General features: G+C 38.4%; 1 protein-coding gene across 2 annotated transcripts; it reads left to right on the top strand.

Moving 5' to 3' along the window:
• The first annotated feature begins 4,000 nt into the window (after positions 1–4,000).
• Positions 4,001–22,038, top strand: LOC132773752 (omega-hydroxyceramide transacylase-like). 2 transcript variants are annotated; one of them, XM_060773207.2, is made up of 9 exons: positions 4,001–4,274; positions 4,674–4,820; positions 8,259–8,491; positions 11,408–11,473; positions 12,877–13,086; positions 16,619–16,679; positions 17,777–18,013; positions 19,618–19,729; positions 21,070–22,038. In XM_060773207.2, the coding sequence occupies exons 1-9, from the start codon at positions 4,262–4,264 to the stop codon at positions 21,125–21,127; spliced, it is 1,137 nt and encodes a 378-aa protein (XP_060629190.2). In that variant the 5' UTR covers positions 4,001–4,261; the 3' UTR covers positions 21,128–22,038. The 2 variants fall into 2 exon arrangements, with proteins under 2 accessions (XP_060629190.2, XP_060629189.2); XM_060773206.2 differs by having other exon boundaries at positions 4,001–4,820.
• Positions 22,039–23,245: the final 1,207 nt, after the last annotated feature.

Genomic DNA, 23,245 nt, shown 5'->3' with positions numbered 1-23,245 from the left:
CTCTGAATTTTGGTTGTTGATTGGCTGAGTGGTCTGGAGGGAATTTTTAATAAACTCTGATTGATTCAATTTGAAGCTATCTGTTGCCAGTTGTGTCTGCCTCCCTGGGAGGATTTGGGAATGGAATTTGGGCACAGCTGGGAGATTATGGGTGCTTGAGAGGATTCTCCCTGGGTACACAGCTCCCAAATCTGGGATAATGGGATTCCCAGGCACCATTATGTGTCCTGCGAGTCAGAGACAATGTGCTTTCAGGTGTCTTGATGGGTCCCACAGGTATGACAAAGTAGCAGGGAGGTGGGTAAATGGGTTTTCAGTTCCTGCTGGGCTTGGAACTTTATGACATGGGGAATCCATCCAAGACCAGTTCCTGCTTATAGTAATGGTGTAAATATGGTGAAATGCTTATGCAATTTGGGGGCCAGATCCCTGAGGGGAAGCCCAGTGTGGTTTTGGGATTTGGGAGAAAGGACAACATGGCACCTTGTGACTCATTTCATCTATTCCTCGTTTTTGGGGTCCATTTACAATAACAAGAGTAAAGAGTATGGAGAATAAAAGAGGCAAGGAAGCTAGTATAGCTTCTTATCTAGAATGGCTAGTAAGAGATTCAAATCAGTTCATCCATAGCAGACGTTAAATACTTGTCATAGGTTTGCCAGGTGAAGGCTATCCCAGGCCCTGAGATTTCAGAGCGAAACCCAATGAGCTGGAGATGACCCATAGTGATGTCACGGGGGGTTGTGGGGTTGGGAGAGGCTGGTGATGCCATTATGCCTGATACATTAAGTATCAACCACAGTTTCACAGAATATGCCCCTCAAAAACTACCCAGATTTAATAAATTAGGAAAATATATTAGCACACAGTTATGAAGACAGTTTTCTTGCTCTGAGATTCTTTCTCGTCATTCTAAGCACCACAGAAGATTATATTGAACAGATTAGTTTCATAGCAGAATTTAATACTTTAAAATAGGGAAGATGGACAACTACAAGAAGGTAAAAACACTGTTTGGCTTGCCATGAAAACAGGCAAAATCCAGTGTTAAAACCCACCTATAAAGCCTATTAAAAGGCTTGCTTGGAACTGATGATTCTGGATGTTTTAAATTCTATACATAATCATTCTGGTTAACTAGAACATTTGCCCCAACTTTAAACAAAGTGGTGCATATCTTCTTACCTAGGCCTATTGTCCAGATTGGAGAGTCAACATTCTCGTACTTATGAATTGAGGTCTTAATGTACTAATTCACCAAGGAATTGAAATAATTATGAATAAATTGAACTGTGAAATGTCATCTTCATTTCTTCAAGTAACACAACAAAATTAACAAAGACTTTTTGTTACATTAAAAATGGTCATGATTTCATATTTAAAATAAAATAGAATATCTCAAGAAGACACCATACTGCTGCAATATGTACTGGTATGGCAACCTTCCTTACTGCATGCTTATAAAATGATGTAACTGTGCTAGTTCACTGCTTCATGGTGAAGTAAGTTTAAATTCTTTTCAAGGACCTTTGAAGTTTTGTGAAGTTTTTGGGGGAGCAAAATAAAAATAATTTTTAAAATATCCTTTATGTTGAGAAGAATGGGGTAGATCTGGAGAGCACCCAGACCTCATGCCAGATAAATTTTAGGGATGTGGCACAATCAAGGCCTATTGGTGAGTTTTGCCTGTCACTAGCTTCTAATCAAGGTGAAAGAAGAAAGTGCAAAAGCTGGGTTGCAGTTAAACATCAATAAAACCAAGATTAGGGCAACAAGAATGATTGACAACTGGGAAATAGAGGGAGAAAACATGGAGGCAGTGACAGACTTTGTATTTCTAGGTGGAAAGATTACTGCAGACGCACATTGCAGCCAGGAAATCAGGAGACGCTTACTTCTTGGGAGGAGAGCAATGACCAATCTTGATAAAATAGTGAAGAGTAGAGACATCACACTGGCAACAAAGATCTGCATAGTTAAAGCAATGATATTCCCCATAGTCACCTACGGATGTGAGAACTAGACCATAGGGAAGGCTGAGCGAAGGAAGATAGATGCTTTTGAACTGTGGTGCTGGAGGAAATTTCTGAGAATGCCTTGAACCACAAGAAGATCCAACCAGTCCATACTTCAAGAAATAAAGCCTGACTGCTCATTGGAGGGAAGAATAGTAGAGGCCAAGATGAAGTACTTTGGCCACATGATAAGAAGAAAGGAAAGCTTAGAGAAGACAATGATGCTGGGCAAAATGGAAGGAAAAAGGAAGAGGGGCCGGCCAAGGGCAAGATGGATGGTATCCTTGAAGTGACTGGATTGGCCTTGAAGGAGCTAGGGGTGGTGACGGCCGACAGGGAGCTCTGGCGTGGATTGGTCCATAAAGTCACGAAGAGTCAGAAACAACTGAACGAATGAACAACAACAGCTGGGGATAGTTCTATAGTGAGTGGTAGTGGACCAACAATGGGTATTACATTATAATGATTTCAGTTAGGACTGAGGTTAAGAGGATCTGTGTCTGGTGAGTCAAGGACACCCCCCTCCCCCTGCCCCGGCCTGTTATTTGCCCAGGTGGGTTTTCATGAATTCAAACTGTGGTCTCTAGAATTATAGTCAAACATTCAAAGCACATCACACTGGCTTTTTAGCATGTTACTTCATCTAATTGCCTCAGTGCTCATTCCTTTAGATTGAAATCACTTATACAGAGTGGCTTGAAAGTGGATTTTTATTTTACTTGAAACAAACCTTTAAAACAGAGATCCTGCACAATATAACAGTGGACAGCCATGCAGTCTCCTTCCCACATCAACCCAGATTTGTATTGTTCACTGTGATATGCACTAAGGAACTCATCATATGGAAGTTTTCCTCCATTTCTATACACTTCAAAGGCAGAATCCCTTTAAGCCCATTCAATGACACAGGACTCCTTCCAGTGGTTGCTCATACAGGGCCACTTCTGGCGGGATTCCATGGGGCTCTGTGCTGGCAGTGAAGAGAAATTGAGCCCAGAGGAGTCGGATGTATCCAAGGGGAAAAAAACTCTCAGGATTTTAATTTTTTTTCTTCCTGAAGACCCTTATACAAAAAAGGCAGAGGAGCCAAAGAAAACTGCAGGAAAAAGTCATGGGAAGGGATGGCATGGGCCCCAAATGTATGGAACACCACCAGACAATTCCCTAAGCTGCTCCATGATTTCCCCTGCTGTTCTCCACTTTACAAAGGCCACCTGATGAGGTCCTTAGCTTAGGACATACACTGTCTTGCACTGGATGATGGAAGTGCAAGTTCTACATTCTACATGGTCTTACACTTATGTGTACCAATAGTTTTAATTGAAAGAGATAAAAATAGACAAGTAAAGCTTAGTCTTGGTCAACCTTATAAGGTCAGTGGTGCCTATCTCCTCACCCAACCCACCAGAAAAAGTAATAGAAAAACAGTCCCTGGGAAATTAAAAAAATCAATACTTTTATTTTACTCAAAATCAAGTATGCATTTTCCCGTAATGACTCCCCAGGAGAAAAATAATGAATAGAGTCAGTGTACATTACTATAATGCTGGCAAATCTGGTCAATACCAGTACAATGAATCAAGTATAGAAATAAATGATAATCTGGGGCATTAGTTCATGTCTGTTGCTATAACTTCTCTAAGGCACACATAACATTGTACATTTTGCACTAGCTAGAGCTTTCAAACATTTTCAAAGTTTTTCCCTCATAGAGCACACATTGCAGACTTTATGAACAACTTCAGCTATAACTACTCAATCAAGAAAAGTCACAATACTTGTAGAGGTTTGATAAAACACTTTTTAAAAGTTTGTACACTTAAATAATGATTAGACTTCTGTTGACAATGCCATTTCTTTAAAATGTTAAAGGCATGCCAGCCTATGAATGGGAAGCTTATAATACAGGGAGGAGGAGATTCCTAATGGACTAATTTACACCCCGCAAATTCCAGGACATATAAAAATTGCACAGCAGCTCTACTAGTGGGAAAAGCAACAGTGACTTGTCTTAGGAGACATTCACTAGGAACAGCCTCAAGACTGAGCTAATTCATCATGTTTTGTGATATAACATAGCCCTGCCTTCTGTGTAATCCATTGGGCAACAGCTCCTGTGTTCCTTGCACAGATCTCTCTCCTCATTCAGTGCCGCTGAGCTGTTTCTAAGAAGAAAATCCAATTTAGAAAAATACTCATGAAGAAGACCTGGGAAGAAAAAGCAGCATGAAAAAATTACAAGGAAAATGCAAATAGCAGGCAAGCATTAGCTCCATGATACAAGCATCAGTCTCCCAACTGTATTTTGTATCTATTTGGAGATATATTATCTGAAAAGCAGAGCCTTATTCCAGCCGAAAAAGAAAGAAAGGCATTGCTTGAAGTCTCTAGAGCTACTTTAGTGGGACAAGAACATTGCTTTTAGCCAGAGGAGCAGTGGTAGCTCTGATTCTAAAACACATGGAGCTTAAAAAGTACATTTTTGTGAGCAATAGTAGTGAAAATGTTGAGCATCTTCCAGTCCAACTGCATTGCTGACATTTAAACGGAATGGAAAACTTACCTAAGAAGAGACTGACAACTCTGCCGTCATTCTGCTGAGGCTGGTTGACGCGGATTTAAGTATGTCTGGTACTCCGTTTTCTCTTTCTTTTTCAGGTGGTGGTTTTCTTGCAATTTATGAAATAGGTGTAATCCAGGGTTTATTGGAACAAGCACCAGAAATTTTGAGATCTGCGCCAAAGGTATATGGAGCATCGTCTGGATCAATCATAGCTGCAGCTGTGGTATGTGGACTCAGTATCGGTAAGCAATCTAGATTTGGATTATTCTTGATGCTCTTATATCTATATATATATATCTATATATATATATATTAACAGAGAATGCATTGTGAAATTTAATGGTGGGGGTTGTTTATTGCAGCGATGTTACTGTCACAAATCTGGTCCTCAGACTTTCATTCTCCTGTTAGTTTTGCACAGAAAGCTAATGCTCACTTTTATGAGATGATGATAATAGTAGCTCCATTTCCAACTAACATCAAAAACTTTATCAACATGTCAATTCATCAGCATTTAAATATGGAAAGTTGTTGGCAGTGCAATGATATGTTAGACCAATGGATATCTGTGCATGTTTCAAACACAATATCTTCCATGAGGGGAAAAGACTCCAGTTTTTTAGATGCCTACACAAGAAAGGTCTTGTGATCACAAATGGTAAGGAAATTTAACTCATAATTTTTGGGAATTAATTTGATCCAGGAACATCTTTTCTTGCTAACTTTATGGTACTGGTCTCTTTATCTATCCAAATGCAACAGGAAGAAAACAATAGGTAGAATATGACTGTGCAAATTAAATTTTTGGAGCACATCTATTTAACTGCATGGATGACAATGAAAATAATTTCATGCATTTCAGTATGTAGCCAGTATCTGGCTACATACTGACCCACCCTTTATATCTGTTGATTGAAAAAAAGGTTTGGCATGCAGCCCTCATATGGCTCGCTGCCCATTTCTATGGTCCCTGCCCCAACCCTTGCTGCCACTGAAATTGACCATGTAGTTGTAATGCTTATAACCAATTTCTGCTTATTTCCACTGACAATTTGGCTGCTTAGAAGCACTAGTATTCTTTTAAACAGGACACATGTCACTCATATATGTTACTTTAAAAATGGGTATAGGTTGGAGGCACCTAAAATGGATCTCTGGTCACAGTTGGCCAGGGATTCAATTTGGATGTGAAAATATTCCCATCCAAAGAAAATGCCCCAAAATAAAGCTTGATTTTGCCATTTTATATAAGGGACTCTATATATATATATATATATATATATATATATATATATATATATATATGGAATTTAAGCATCCATGTTATACCTAGAGGTTCTTGGAACCAAAACCCCAGGAGATACCAAAGGCCCATTGCATTTTCATTGTGAGCTTTCAGTAAGTCACAGGAGCCAGAGTATGTGCCCAGTCCCTGCCCCTGTCAGTTTCAGAGTGGAGCAATTGCTCCTTGGACCTACAGTTTTCCCATACTGGTTTACACTGGTGTTCTGCCCACCACAATCCACCAGATCTCTGGGATCTGGAAGAGCTGTGACGGTCCTGCCAGTTTCTGCAGCTGGGGTTGTTTGGGAATGCCCTACATTGTTTAGTTCAGTAGACAGCTTGCACCCGACGGAGAAGCCTGTCCTCCTGATCCCATTTAAATTAATAACAAAATCCTTCATGTGTTTGAGTGGGAGCAAAAGGAGCAAGCCTTTCCCCACCAGGCTTGTTAAAAACATCCATATAAAAATAGCATCAGAATGTGTAATGAGAGGAAGAAAAGGGAAAACATTACAGGTCACTATCGGTGATTTCAAAAGGCATAATGCTGCTATTTCATCTTTTCCATTACCTTAAAATATATTATTGTGGAAATTAGAAAAAGAAAACAAAAAGGTATGATTTGAACCTTTCCCTTTGGGGAAATAGAACTGAAGACAAATAAATATATTATTATTATTATTATTATTATTATTATTATTATTATTATTATTAACATAACTATTTCAAAAGTTCCTGTCCTATTGGTGTTGATAATTGAAAAGTTGAGAGGTTTTTTTTTCTTAAAAAGGAATAATATCATCAGTTTTAGTTCTGTATCTCTTTAGTTGCATCTTAAGCACATTTACTTCCCAGTAAGCCCCTTGGAATTTATGAGATTCATCTTTGAATAAATAATTCTTGGACTCTCCATGCCAACATGGGTGAGCTTATAACTGGAAGCTGTCTGTACATTCCGTTCCAGAGTTAGTTGTCCCATTTGACTGATATTCTATTATGATTTAGGGGTTCAAGATCCTCTTGGTAATGTGGGCTCCAAGCCACAAGGAGTTCAATGTCTCCATAGTTTATACTTGAAAAGATTAAGACGTCAGAATTTGCCTTTCTGAACATATTTCAGTAATTCATGTTTAGCCAAATCATGGCCTTATTTGCACTAGCTCAGCACTTTCCCTTACTTCAACTCAAACATATATACCAGCCCTAATTCCAAGAGGTCCAGTATCTTCAGGACACTGTGATATTTCTGACCTATCTAATCTGTCTGCCTGCCGACTTGTCTGCCTGTCCCTTTTTTCTAGACCAGGCTCCTTGGGTTACCTTAGTCTTCAACCTTTCAAAGTAATGCATGAGTTCCTACATGACAGTTCATTTGATATTGACAACATTAATCATATGTGACATATTTAACTTTATGTCTCCTTTCCCAAAAGTAGGGTGGGGGGGAGTCAGACCAAATATTTAACAAATGATGTTTACCCCAGTATGGAGATAAGCTAATGCTAAACAATTTATGATTGTTTATCTATAAAAGCTGGATCCAATTGTTGTTTAGATCTGGTGCTGAAACTGAAACGGTTTCTGCCCATTTATAGAAATAAATTAGCGTGATGGTGACACATGAAATAAATAGCACCAATGGCCTTTTTCACTGCCAAATGGGAAGCAATATTCTTGGGATAAATCAAGTGTTTGTCTTCAGATTAACAAGATTCTTAATTTCCTGCCAGAATACGTATGACCATTCTTTATTCATAAACTTTACTGGCCCCTGCCAACCTGATATTCTCCTAATACATTGGATCACAATTTCCAGAATCCCAGTCAGGATAAATCCCCAGGGGATGCAGTGAGTTGCAGGCTATCATATATGGAGGACACCAATTCAGGCAAGAGTATATTCTGTTCTTCGGGCGTAGTGGCCAAATATGCATTCCATTTCAATTTTTTTTTTTGCAGTATTACGCTTTGAATTTGGCTCTTCTCCCATGGTTGATCATTTACTATAACACAAAAGCTTAATACATTTTTTTAGCCACCAGTATATTGGTCATGATGCAGTTAGATAAGCCATGAGTTAGAGAATCTGGAGTAGCAATTTAGGAAGTCTCAGAAAAATGTGAAGAATTTTGATGATGAGCCACATTTCAAAATGCTCCTGTGGATCCAACTTTTGTGTGTTTGCTTATTTTGGCTGTTTTTCATATATTGTTGTGAATAACTTTGCCCCCACCCACATAACTCTAGGATAATCTTGGACCACCCTATTTCATTTTTTTCCTGACAAATTAAAAATCCTTATTAGTGTAGGTATCTATAATTTCATATTAGGTAGTTCTAGCAATCTTGATTTGTATGTCCTCATGGCTTGATCTTTTCCCTCTCTTCTTGGACAGATGATGTTAAAAAGTGCTTATTTGGAGCTGCAAGAGATGCCCGGAAAACCATTCTTGGTCCCTTTGCCCCTGGTTGCAGCGTCCTACGGATCCTACAAAGGAGGCTGCACCAAATTCTGCCAGAGAACTCACATCGGATGGCCACGGGGAGGCTTTATATTTCACTCACACGTTTAATAGATGGGAAGAATGTTGTGGTTTCAGAGTACAATTCCAAGGAAGAACTTATTCAGGTGACAACATTCCCCCTTCTTTTTGTTTATGTTCCTATTTCCAAACCACTTATGTTAAGTGTAGTTTCAGCTGCGTAATATTATTTCCTGGTGATATAATTTCATAAATAACCACCAAGGAAATAAGCATCAGCAATAATAACGAATATAACAAAGTTTGTGTCCATGGGTTTATGTCACCTATTGATTTATGAGATGACTCCATGAATTTCATAGGGTTTACTAAAGCAAGGAATATTCAGAGATGGTTTTTCCAGTTCCTTCCTCTGATATGCAGTTTCCCATTCAAATACTAACCACGACTGACCCTACTTTACTCCCATGATCAGACACAATCTGGTGCCATAACCTATAAAACCATCTGGGCCTTGGAACTAGTGGATTATTTATTCCTTTACTTTCCCCACTTTAGGATTTCTTTCTTAAATATGCAATCATTAAAACAATGAAATTGGTCAAATTAATATATGAAATCAAAATAGCTCAAAGTGCATTATGAATAGCATATTTCGAATAGCATATAATTCATAGACTATAACTCATTTAAACAGAAGGATGGATAAAGCACTATCTTGAGTTACAGTACACATCACATGACCTGGGAGAAGATGATAAATAGTAAAGTCAGAGTGAAATTATATGCGGAAAGAACTGGTGTTATTATTAACACAAGCTTTTCACATAACAGTTGCTGATAAGATCAACATCCTGTCATAAGGCAGAGGTTGCTGTTGTTGTTGTTGTTATTGCCTAAATGTGTTACATTATCTAAATCAGTGTTTCTAAACTTGGGGGTCAGGACCCCTGCAGGGGGGTCACGAGGGGGTGTCAGAGGGGTCACCAAATACCATCAGAAAGCACAGTATTTTCTGTTGGTCATGTGGGTTCTGTGTGGAAAGTTTGGCCCAATTCTATTGTTGGTGGGGTTCAGAATGCTCTTTGATTGTAGGTGAATTACAAATCCCAGCAACTATAACTTCCAAATGTCAAGTTTGTTTCCCAAAACTCCATCAGCTTTCAAATTTGGGCATATTGAGTATTCGTGTCAAGTTTGGTCCAGATCCATAATTGTTTGAGTCCACAGTGCACTCTGGATGTAGGTGAACTACAACTCCAAAACTAAAGGTCAACACCCCACCAAAGCCTTCCAGTATTTTCTGTGAGTCATGGGAGTTCTATGTGCCAAGTCTGATTGAATTCCATTGTTGGTGGAGCTCAGAATGCTCTTTGATTGTAGGTTAATTATAAATCCCAGCAACTACAATTCCCAAATGACAAAATCAACCCCCCCCCCCCAACCCTACCAGTATTCAAATTTGGGGCGTATTTGTGCCAAATTTGGTTCAGTGAATGAAAATATATCCTGCATATCAGATATTTATATTACAATTCATAACAGTAGCAAAATTACAGTTATGAAGAAGCAACAAAAATAATTTTGTGGTTGGGGGTCACCACAACATGAAGAACTGTATTAAGGGGTTGTGGCATTAGGGAGGTTGAGAACCACTGATCTAAATCCTATTGTTTGCCTCAGCTAGATAGAATCATTGAAACAGTAAGATTTATTCACATTTTACTCACAACTGTATTCAGTGGGTGTACTATAGTGGAGACTAATCAGCTGGATATAGGCCACCATGTGTTAAGATTCCTTTATCTGGTGACAGATTGCAAGTTCCTAATTAATTGGGACTCAGCAGTGTGTCTTGTTCCCCCCCCCCCACTACTAGGGATGTACATATCACCCTTTGTCTTTCCTATATGTGTCTTGGCTGGATATGTACTTTTGTCTGTTCCACCATCTGCCAGGCAGGCTCGCTCAGCCTCCCCCCACTGTCCATGCATCCTACGTGACAGTTTCTGTGTCTTGTAGGTGTTCTCACACATATAATTCAAAAGGCAGGCCTATAAGTTACATGTGGGGAGCTGAGCTGAGGTTATGTGCCACCAATTTACAACTACTGTTCCAATCCAAATTATAGTAACCTTGCTGACAATTGACAACCTAAATAAGAATGTATTTGTCTATTGAGCACCCAAATGTTGGCAGTACAGTAAAGTAATTAACTGTAAGAGGGGATGATCACAAGAGCACAAGATGCAGTCAATTGTAAAGTAATAAAGGAGAGTCAAAGAGAGGCTATAGTTCTTTGAAATAGGCATGCTTGAAAGAAAATGATGCAAAGGTTTATTATCAGAAAGAACATTAAAATATGTTTTTACTGCCTAGTTTCAACAGGAACCATAATTTGTCTCTTGCATTGTACCTTACAAAATTGGGGAATAACTCCTACTGGGTTGGTTGAGAAATTCAGTTGAGTTCAGCAGGACTCCAATCCATAGCAAAGTTGTATTATAAAGTTCTGATTTGAATCAATACATTTGTGCACATCAAGTGTGGCCAGCAAAAATATCTTAATTTTTACTGTAAAGGACAACAACAAGGCAGAGATCAATGGGAGTGGTTTTGATCTCATTTGGCAGGCTAAGGAAAAGTGCCCCAGGAGACTGAAATGTCCTCTTTCTAGTTTTTGAATGTGACTATTTGTGATGTTATTATGTATTTTCCATAGGAAATTGCCTGTTTGCTCTTATGTATGTTGAATGCCTTGTGTTAATACTAGAATTGCAACTCCCAATACTTTCTGGATTTAATTTCCCCCTAATCTCACTTTCTATATTGGCACTCTCAACTCAGAGTGACATGTCATGCATTTAATGAAGTGTGTTATAATCCAAGGTATTAATTTATCCATTTCTATAGTGCCACAAAACTAGCCTGACAACCTCTTGGAAATTGATAAACTACATCAATAATATGGTATAATTACATCTTCAAACCACATGATGTATCAATGCTTCTGAGAAACATTCTTGTTGCCTCTCCTCTATATATTTCTTCTTTTCCCACAGGCAGTGATTTGCAGCTGCTTTGTCCCAATTTATGCTGGCTTCATTCCTCCCTCCTTCCGAGGTGTGGTGAGTTTGCATGAGCAAATAGCCAAGAAGTGTTTGGATGTTCTGTCTTTTAAGATCATTCTCAAATGTTCACAAGACAATAGGTTATAACAGAATGCACCTTATTTGCAACTTTGTCTTGTTGGGCTAAGAGATAAGTAAAACATAGGGTTTTTTGAAGTTATATGGCAATTGAATGGTTGTGTGGTTTTCTATTCTTTCCTAAGTGCGGCGATCTGTTCTTCCCTTTCCAATGAAAGCATACACAATTGGATCAGTATCATTAAAAATTCAGTATCAAAATATAGATTTTAAATAGGCAGTTATGTAGAGACATAAATATGTATCTCTATTCTCTAGCACACAGTGGATCCATGGCATTTGCCAGGGTGTGGTTCCAGGATCCCTTTCCCCCATGGATACCAAAGCCTAATGATGATGATGATGATGATGATGATTATTATTATTATTGCACCCTGCCTCCATCTCCCCAAAGGGACTCGGGGCGGCTTACATGGGTTCAAGCCCAATCAACACAGTTAAAAATCTCATACATTAAAATGCATAACAGTATGAAACAAAATAAAACAACTACATTATAACAATATAGAAAACAGGCATCAAAACTGACAACCAATAACAAATTCAATTTGTCGTCACGGGTGGGCGGACTGGTGCAACAATAATTTAAAGGGTAGGCTAGTGAGCAGGCCCTTAGCAAGGATTTCAATTGGGGGGGGGGGGGGGGCTTTGAGTCTGAGTGAAAGAGGGTCTACCCTAGCAAATCTTTTGTTTCGTTACCCCAATACCCCCATGCATATGGAATATATTGAGTATGGTGATCAGATCATGATATGAATAAACATAACAGTTTAAATAATGCACCAATAAGGCCTTTTCGCGAACCACCATGAAAATTTCGCTACATGCCTGCTAGTGAGTAAAGTGCATAGGTCACAGGTCATATGGTAGCAGTAAGGATAAGAACAATAGTAAAGTGCGAGGACAAGATTTTGGGTGCTTGCTGGGACTAGCTATCTAGGGAATTGTCTACTCAAAAGCACAGTGGAACATCCCGTTTCATATAATAGTGTAGTAAAATGGCAAGTCTTATATAAAGTGGCAAAATGAAGGTTTGCTTTTTATTTATTGTTTAAAATCAAGTCATGGATGATTGAACCTATGGATGTAGAATCCATGGATATGAAGGACTGACCTTATCTACAGCCTTGAGACTGGCTAGCTATAAAACAAAATAAATGTCTAAGATATAAATTTGGGACAGAATGAAAGAATAATTTGGAACAGAATTAAATGCAATAATACTAGTATTCATAAATTTTGCTCTTGTAATAGTTCTGCCTCATCTCTGCTTCACTTATTATCTTGAAATATATTGAAATATTCTTATTGCTTTCCTACAGCGATATGTTGATGGTGGCTTTACTAACTTGCAACCTCGTTCTGACCTGGAGACTGCCATTACAGTGTCTCCATTTACAGGAGAGATTGATATCTGTCCTCGAGATTGCCCAGCCATCTTCTACAGTTTGCATATTGTGCATGGCAGCATTCAGGTCTCCATAGAGAACTTGTGCAGAATTGGCTATGCTCTCTTCCCGCCCAGCTACCGGGTAAGTTTTTCCAATCATATGATTACTGTATCTATCAGACGTTGGGCCAAAAAGATTGGTTTGGGTAGAGCTTTAGGAAAATGAATTTTCTAGTGTATGGTTCTTAAGGTCCTTAATTAGTGTAGCTAATGACTAAATTGTTGCTTGATGAGTCACTCCCCTTTTCCTTTCTTAATTTTTAATAGACTCAAAATGAGCAAAATTAATGATGGCTATATAAACATTGGTGAAAATATCAAACAGAGAAGCCAGAAGAAAAATGAAGGCCAGCAAGGATCTGGTGGAGTAAAGTGTTTATTTTGCACAATATGTGCAACTGAACAGTATGTGTCAAAATTGCCAGACTGATCTTGCTAAAGCCACATATTTTTGATGTTCTCTATAAGCACATATAACATTCAATGAGATGCTTATAATTATTTTTCCTTGCCTTGTGATTATAATTTTTCAGATCCAGCAGTTGGTTGCACTGTATCTTTCTTTTTGAAACAGCACAGTGGTGTCCCACTGGGATTTGGCCCCAGGACTCCCCATGGATACAAAAATATGTGGCATCCCAGTCCAATTATATACAATTAGATACAATTGTATAGTAAAATGGTTTCCCTTAGATAAAATGGCAACATCAAGTTTTGCTTTCTGGAATATATATATTTGAATATTTTCCAGCCGTGAATGCCTGAATTGGTGGATGCAGAATCGGTGGATATGGAGGGCATGTTGGTCCACAACTGATTTCTTGACAGCCATCTTGGGGGTGGCAGGAAAATGAATATATGATATTCTTACAGTTGGGCATTGGCTTTCATAACTAACTGCATTATTTGCATTGGTTTATCTGCATTTTGTTCTCATGAATCTTCTTATGTCAAATGAAATGTTTTAGTCTTCCCAGAAGAATGCAGATCTCTGAGTAACTCTTGGTTTTATAATCGGCTGCCCCCAAAAAGGTGAAAGAATGCATGGAACTGACCTGCAGGGCAGCTTTCCCATATGGATCTAACCAGGTGCTTGCTAGATAAGCCCAGAGTTGTATTGGCTCTGTAATTATGAGAATTATAGTACAACATGTTTCGAGGGTACCAGGTTCAGGTAGCCACCCTATAGCATATTTTAAAGCCAAGATATGGGATCAGCCAGCATGACCAGTGGCAAGGATGCTCCTACTGTTTGAACACCAGCTACCAACTTCCCAATGCTCCAACCTAAGTAGCAGAGGGATACATTGATTTTAAAAAGGGAAGAGGTTGGTTAGCAAATGTGATTGGTTTCATTTCTTGCAACCTTCACTGTTTGCCATTTCAAAAACCCATGTTTTAAAATTAGAAGTGAACCTCTGTACTCTTCAGTTTCTGTTTATATGTTTGTTTTCAGTCAATTTGGCAGTCCATGCAGCTCCCAGAAAAAATGACCCCTGGACACATTGCAGTTGTGCTCCGGAAACATATAAAACTGCTTTGCTCCATCTAGCTCACTAATGGCTTTCCAGACCTTTAGGCTGAGTCTTTCCCAAATGTATCTAAAATTATCAAGAATGGACCTTACGTATCCAAAGCCTTTCCTCTGCCATTGATCTATAACTCTCTTTCCTATCTTGCTTTTGGCTGCTGTTAAGTTAGCTATGGAATTACTAGCAGCTTTGGGAGGAGGAATGACGCAGATCAAGCAAAGGGCGCTAATGGAAAGTATTAAGCATCTCTCTTAGAGCTCTCCCTTATAAGAACATAAGAAGAGCTATGCTGGGTCAGACCCAAGGCCTGTCCAGAGGCCAACCAGATGCTTAAGGAAAGCCACAAGCAGGACATGAACACAATAGCTTCATATACTCAAACCAACACATTTGAATGTATTCTCCAGCAAATAATACATACAGGGTAGCTAGTTATGATCATAACAGGCTCATAATCCAAATGGAATGGATGGAAAGGTCTCACCTGGACTCCGGCCCTGTTTACCTCTCCGAACGTATTCTCCCCTACGAACCATCAAGATTATTAAGATCATCTGGAGAGGCCCTGCTCTCGGTCCCACCGGCCTCGCAAGCACGCCTGGTGGGGACGAGGGACAGGGCCTTCTCGGTGGTGGCCCCCCGACTCTGGAACTCTCTCCCTCTGGAGGCCAGAACCGCCCCATCCATCCTAACATTTAGGAAACGGGTGAAGACGTGGCTGTGGAGTCAGGCCTTCGATGAATGAGACAACACCATAGGACCCTGAATGGAAGTTGATGTAGATCCATCTTAATAGGACGACTGACCACTGTAGTTTTATATATAGTGTTTTTAAAGTTGTTTTTGTAATTGTGATATATGATATTTTAATGAGTGTATATGTTTTTTATGGCTGGAAACCGGGCTGAGTCCCTCAATGAGGTTGAGAAGCTCGGTATAGGAAACTGTGAAATAAATAAATAAATAAATAAATTTGTGGTGAGGTCTCCTCCTCTTGCTGAGACTACAGCAAGAGGAGATCATCATGTCTACTTAGAGGCATATATATCCGTCATGACTGCAGTTCATCATGCAGATTATCTCAAGGATGGATAGCTAGACATGAGGCTAAAACTATAACTTTGCCTTTTTAAAGCAACTCACCAAGTTGATGACCATCACTGTGCTTTTAACCTTAAAAGCAGCCAATACAGTGGAAAAGAAACAATAGGACATTCTAACCATAAATTGTCACACCTAGTTTGGCCTCTGCTTTTCTTCCGTTTCTGTGAAAGGAGTAGTTTGTGTTTATAGCATTATTCATAACATAATAATGATAACATTATCATAACATTACTGAACAACAGGTTTGGGACCCACTCTACATTGGCTATGCTGGAAGAGCAGTTCAACATACATCTTTTAAACATCTCATTTCAAGATGGCAGGAAGGAGTATCATACTGAAATGTATTTAATTTGCTTGTTGATATCAATAATCAAAGTCTATGAATATGAAAAGGGAGAAAGGATAATGATACCAAGACTTGTAATTAAAAATGCAACTGTCTTGTAAGGTTTCTACAAGCTATGTAATTCATTCAATATTTTTCTTAGTCTGTGTGATTTGTTCAGTAATTGTTTTTGGTACCAATTTAACTGTGAGTTTCAGCTACAGATGAATGACCAAATAAATGGTACTTACATACATTTCCCAGTTTTCATCTGAGGGCATGGACTTTTGTAATAGCGGGAAGGCAATAAGCTCTGCAGAAAACGAAACCCCTATCTTTCAATTATTGGCATTTTACTCAGTTGCTTAACCAGCTTTTGTGATTTCTGTAGACATTGTCTACCTAGTAATGCTAAACATGTCTTCAGTGTCATGGTGGCTAAGAACTACACTTTGTTTACGAAGATGAAACATGAAAAATAAGATTTAGAACTCTGTCCATAGTATTAAATGCTTCTCTTTCCAATCCTGGCAAACATACACATTTTGTGAGGATACATTTTTAAGTTGAAGTGCTTAATTTTGTATTTAACACAGCCATATTCATAAATGATGTTTGCTTGTTATTATGACATGTGGGTTTCTCCACAGGTTTTGAATGAATTTTATTCACAAGGGTACCGAGATGCCATTTTCTTCTTGCACAGAAACAGTAAGTGTTGTCTGAACCATAAAGAAGAAAGTGTTATTCTTTAGATTATGGCTTCTTAAGCTATTTGATGTGCTAGTGATCGCTACCATATTTGTGCTTATTGGCTACAATTGTTTCTTTCCTGGAAATTCATCAAATGCCCAAAAATAGAGGCTTGTGGACTAGCCTTGGTCCATGGACCAGCAATTTGAGCAACACTGCTTTACATTATACAGAAAGAGTTTAGAAAGCTTACTTTCTTAAATTACATCTTCTGTTACTATGCTAACTGGGGGATTTGTGGAGTTGTCCAAAACATAACATCCCTAAACTCTGATATCTCTTCATAAAGCTCTAAAATGCACACATCCTATTGACAATGAGCTGGAAAAACTTTAGAGTCCTTGTTTTTCACATTTTAGAAGTGGTTTGTTTAGAGGCTCACACTGGAGTTGTTGGAAGTGTCATGTCACTTAAAAATGTATGTCCTTCAAATGCCTCTTGCAAGTGACTTGGCTTCTGTTACAGCACCTCTCTGAGTGAGTTCAAATCCAACAATTTAATATGCTTCAGTCTGAGCCAGCTAGAGCATTATCAGTTTCTAGGTTCACAATATGATCAGATTCCAGCTTCCACCATCCTCTCATTTTTTGGTCTCTGAAAAGATTAGCAAAAGTTAATTCAGAACCTGACACACTGAAAACATGTAGATCTTCGTGTGATTTGTAGTAGGTTGACAAGTAAATGTATGGCTTCTTTCTGTCACTTTTAACAGTTTGTGTTGTCCACTTAGACCAGTGGTTCTCAAACTGTGGGTCCTCAGATGTTTTGGCCTTCAACTCCCAGAAATCCTAACAGCTGGTAAACAGGCTGGGATTTCTGGGAGTTTAGGCCAAAACACCTGGGGACTCAGAGGTTGAGAACCACTGACTTAGACAATGTTGGATTTTACCACCTGCTTTCACTTGATATATACTACTGTTTGTTCTATGGGATGAACATGGATACCAAATTTCATGGAACAAGGATTGTGGGAAGTACCTAAGCTAATGTCTTTTCTGTGCCTAAAATTGTTTATTCTATTGTTTATGAATGTTTTTGATTTTTTTTCTTTACAGACATTTTTGACAGTAGTTGTCTTGCCAAGACAGTGACATTTGAATTTGTAGGTGTGTTCAGCAAAAATGATTTGTTCCATGGTGGGGATAGGACTTCCTGCCAAAATCCAGGAACAGGAGTTCTCAACAAAGCTAATGGGACATCTTTAAAAAACTTCTTAAGGCATTCTGTAATCAGTAGGCTACACAGAATTATCACCAGAGTTTTGCAACACCTACCCCAACGCTGTCGAAAAGGTAAGGAGTTAAAATAGCATGCTATCCATTTAACTGTCACGAGTCATCTTTTCTGGAATACCTGTGGAAGAAAATGTGCTGTGGGTATCAACAAGGAGACCTTCTAGAAAGACAACCATGAATACAGTGTATTGTGAGCATCTGTCTTCCATGGATGAGAAGGCTCAGTTTGCAGAAGACACTTCTGCTGAGTTTTTTGGGACTCCTGATCTGAATTCTTCACAGTACACATTAGCATGTCCAGTAGGATTTTCAGAAGGCTTGAAGGAAAATGGTTTGGAAAAATCAATGTCTGCCAATTTGTAAATATCTAGACTTTATTCCAATCCATCCATTATTTTTTAGATAGCATTTTATGGGTAGGTTATAGCTGGAGCAGTCACCGGCTGTTTTCATTCTTCACAATCAGAGATGTAAGCTGCATGAGCACAATGGCAAAATGCAGTAGGAATTTGACATGAATCTGCTAAAGTGCAGCTGAAAGTTTATTTAAACCATATTAAATGTGCCAGAAAACTATTGTTAGTGCAATAAAATAACAGGCCACACCTCTAGAAAACTGCAGAAGGAAGTAATTTTTTTATAAGAGCTGTCTTACATTTTCAAGACATTCTCTCAGTCTCAGATGAAGACAATGTTAAGAGTTCTCGGAATATATAATTTAGGGGGCTTGAAAATTGCAAGAAACTGTGCATTCATGGGAAATGCACACAGAGGTGAGGATTCTAAAAAGCCACTAAAAAGATTATGACAAGAATGTTTCAAGTTTTATCTCTTCATCATGTCTACATTTTTCCTCTTAGAAAAGTACGGTAATAAGAAATGAAATAAAACAATGAGTAGAACAACAAATAATGCAACAAATTTACATTTTCCCCTGCTGTTACAATTTATATGAGTGGATTACTTCTCAAGCATTGTAAGAATAACAAAAATTAGTTACTTTTAGGAAGTAATTTCTGGGGCCTGTGATTGACAAAGAAAAGGCTGAGAAAGTATGAATTTGTTTTTTGTTTTTGTTTTTTATTGGTTACATAGCATTGTAATTGTAGAGTCACAAGCTATTTCTGCTTTTTGATGTATTCTGGTCACCATTGCTTTGGAAAGAAGTAGAATGGACCAAGAACAAACTCAAGAGTGCATTTGCAGTGTTAATTTAATGTAGTTTGACATCATTTTAAATTGCTATGGCTCAGTGCTATGGAATCATGAGATTTCTAGTTTGGTGAGGCACCACCATTCTTTGGCAGAGAACTCTAAAGACATTGTAAAACACAGTTTCCATTATTCCATAGCATTGAAACATGATAGTTCAAGTGGTGTCATGCATCCCTTGTCATAAGTAGAGCTAAGACAGAGTTTTCAGAGATGTTGATTTATGTAGGGTAGTAATAAAATATGGCTTACTGGTTGAAGATTACTGGTTTTAGTTGCCAGGCCCACCTGAAAATATGAGAAGTTGGCACTTGGACTTAACAGATATTTTCAAAGCTGTAGCTAGAGGAAGATTTTGTGATTATTATTTTTGGATGGGGTTGGGATGTGACTCTACAAGAAATGATTAATTTTATTATTATTTTCCCCACCCTGGATTCTGCTTGTAGCTTCTGCTGTCCTGAACTTGCAGAAAAAGTCTGGATTGTTAAGCTCAGTAGCTGGATTCATGCTGCATCATTTGACAAGTCCAACACGAGTTGCATGGTCTTGCTACAAAAGGTAAAAAAAACCCCGTATTTGAGATTCTTTGATGCAGTCTCTCATGGAACCACCTATGAGTTAAAAACAGTATGGCATTTTGTATTGATGAGAAATGAATGGCTAGTTGTTTTTGTGTGCCTTCAAGTCATTTCTGACTTCTTCCAGCTCTAAGGATAACTTATAATGTGCAGAATTTGTTCAGAGGGGCTTTGCCTTCATCTTCCTTTGAAGTCGACTTACCCAAGGTTACCCAGTGGGTTTCCAGGCCATGAAGGGATTCAGATCTTGGTCTCCCAGCACCCAGACCACTACATCATGCTGACCTGGTTCATAAAGAAAGTAGCTGTTGCTCACTGTTTAAGAAAAACACCGTAGGTCTACATAGGACTTTCCTTAAACTGAATTAGATTTTTGATGTATGAAAAAGCTAACAGTAGTTAGACACTAAGTAAGGAAGCTGCAAAACTTTTAACTATGGAAGCTAAATAATTTGTTTAGTATGCACTGACAGAGTTACTATAACCTGCACTTTCTCAGTATACATATGGATAAGAGTACAGTGTTCTTATCCTTTGGATTGCACACTTCTCAAAATAATATGTAGTTCTGATGTTTTCTTTTTTTAAATATAAAAACCACTTTCACAGAGGTTAGAGGCATGGTGAGAACATCTCTCCAGGAATATCCAGGTCCTCCAAGGCAGCTCTCATTTGCTTTGCCATGCCACTGTTGTATTTGTATTTGGAGTCATACCCAGTTCCTATCAATATACCACATGTTCATCAAACAGTATTTCCTTCTATGATTAGAAATGCTTTGCCATTTCTATCTAACAAGAACTATGGCTGCACCTCTTTGTTGTGATTTTTTTTTTAAAAAAACCCTGTATCTAAGAAATGCCCTTTCTTTGTCAAGCATGGCTTTTAACTAGTAATGTTAGTATTCTTTAGAAATGATATAATGAAAGTAGACTGGAAATTAGAACTGTCTAGCATAGTGGATTGCACATAGGACATTAGAGATATTCATGCCTCTTTGGGGAGGTCAGTCACCAAGGAACTGGCTGGATGAAGTAGCAGAGAGAAGGTGTCCCCATCTACACTACCATATAATAAAGTTTCAGATTATATGGCGGTATAGATGGGGTCATCTTTAAATTCCTGTGCCAAAGTGTGCTTCTGCTTCTGGTGCCTTTGCTGCCTTAAATCATATAGATGAAAGCGTGACCTTATATATAAGCCTTTTAAAGGTGAGATGGGATGTATATCTTTGTCCAGATTCAAAAGATTGCAAAATTTTATGTTTCATGGTTGTTCTGAGCCTATAATGTATTTTTTTCTGTCTTTTTTCTTCTAAAGATTAGAACATCTGCGGAAGTTTTGGCTTGGAAGACAATTGACAACCCCCCCAAAATGATTCTTTGTCAAATGCAACCAGGGCAAACTGTTAAGAAATCAATATTGTTTTAGTCTGAAACCTAAAAAGAATTAAAGAATTGAAGGAACTGAAACTCCTGCAAAAAGCATTCAGCCTTCCATCTTTGTGAATGAGAGATGAACTGCTTGTCAAAATCCTCTTTTCCTCTCCTCAAATTATTGAAGTCCATAAATAGTGTCTGACATCACAATTGTGTGGCCACAAACGGCCTCAAAGTCAAAAGTCAAGAGCAATTTCTACCCTCATTACTGACTTTAAATAATTCATTATCTAAAAAGTAAGTATGAAGACAAACAGGAATATGTGTATCTGTTTCTACAGGCAAGTGCTTCGAACATGTACATGGGAATACAAAGTCTGATGGTACTGCCATTGCTTCAAAGACTAAATGGTGTTTAAAGTCACTATTGTCATGACTGGACAATTTATTTTCGAGGTGCAAATCTATGGCCTTCTGTTTACCAGATACAGTTTTGGACTATGGATCAGTTCAGATAATTTTGCAGGTGAGCAGGTAACAACTGGACAATTCCACAAGTGGGAGGAGACAATATAAAGAGGTTAGACTTCCATTTGACAACAACAGGATTTCAGCCTATGAAATCACAATATGTACTTTCTGTATAGGAAAAGTTAGTTAAACCTTTGAACTATTTCTTGTTTCCGAAATACTTGGAGAGTTGTCACAATCCGATTTTCTCTTTTATACAGAAAGTAATGAAGTAATAAATATCCCTTCCTCAGCAATTCCTCAGCAAATAATAGTAGCTCTCTTGCCAGGATGTTCCACTGATAATTCTATCCACAAGGTTTACTCTGCTATCACGTGTGTATTTTGAAGACTATTGTGTTAATATCTTATAAAATATACCATATATACATTTAATAGATACATTTGTGTCTTAAAGTTTATATCGGGCTATAATCCTGTGCTATTTACTTTGAAGCAAGCCACATTGGATTTGGATTTGGAGAAGCAGGCTTAACTGACTTACTTGTGGGACCAGCTTTTCACATTTTATTTAAATTGATCCAACAGTGTAAATATTATTTCAAGATGCTCCACATTGAAACTAGTGCTATGTTTCTACCCATAAACTTTGCTCTATTTGTAGTTTTTTTGGGTGATATATTCTGATGTAACTCCTGGTTATTTCAACATAAGTACTTTGGGCATGTTGGATCCAGTACCTCTTTTCCCAACAACTTAATCCTGGATGTACAAAAGCAGGCAGCAAATTTTCTGGTGCAGCTCTGTTCTCCTCCTTAGAAGCCATTGGAGGGGAATGCCTGGACAAACACTATATTTTGAGGGGAAATCAAGGACCCTTACACTGATTTTGGGAATGGCTATTTCTTCCCCAAGTGTGCAAGGACACCTGGCCTGCATTCAGGTGACCTTTACAGCTGATCAGGAATCGGATCTATGGAACTATGTCAGGAAGCCACAGGCAGTCATCACTCCCTGACCAATCAGAAGTAAGTGAGTTAAAAAAAATATAGCATGTACTTCTTACTTTGAAAATAACAAATGACCAGAAAGTCAAGCACAAAAAAACACTAGTATCCAACTGATCATGTGATTTGCCTGCTTTGTGTGATAACCTTCCAACTGTGGAACCTGAGAAAAATATAGGTTAAATGGACCATCAGTATAGGTAGAAAGGGACCTATGGGCCATCGAATCCAACCCACTGCTTAGTATAAGATTTCCAGCAAGAGCATCCCCAATGTGTGTTCATTTTCAGACATCTGACATCTCAACCATTCTCTAAGATGTCTCAAAAATAATGGAAGGTTGTTCGGTGTGTATGTCAGCAAGTTCATCCAATACTTTGGGATACAGTTCACCTGTCCTGTAGATTTGAACCAATTTAGATTAACTAGGTGATTCCTTACTAATTCTTTATCAACCTTGATTTGCAAACCTTTATGTGCCTCAACTGCATGAAAATATTCCAAATTACAGGAAAAGAGATTCCACCTAAACATTAAGATTGTAAGAACTGTTTGACAGTGGAATATGATGCCTGGGTATGTGGTGGAATCTCCCCTGAAGATTTTAAAGATGAGGCTGGATAGCCATCTGCTAGGAGT

The sequence above is a fragment of the Anolis sagrei genome, chromosome 4 (assembly GCF_037176765.1).
Source record: "Anolis sagrei isolate rAnoSag1 chromosome 4, rAnoSag1.mat, whole genome shotgun sequence".
NCBI lineage: Eukaryota > Metazoa > Chordata > Lepidosauria > Squamata > Dactyloidae > Anolis > Anolis sagrei.
Note: the sequence above shows the minus strand (reverse complement) of the source record. Positions and strands in the feature narration are given on the sequence as shown.

Coding starts and splice junctions, on each gene's coding strand:
- LOC132773752 (XM_060773206.2), top strand. CDS start 4,640: ATGTCTGGTACTCCGTTTTCTCTTTCTTTTTCAGGTGGTGGTTTTCTT. Junction 8,492..11,407: donor CCAAGGAAGAACTTATTCAG/GTGACAACATTC, acceptor CTTTTCCCACAG/GCAGTGATTTGCAGCTGCTT. Junction 13,087..16,618: donor TCTTCCCGCCCAGCTACCGG/GTAAGTTTTTCC, acceptor GTTTCTCCACAG/GTTTTGAATGAATTTTATTC.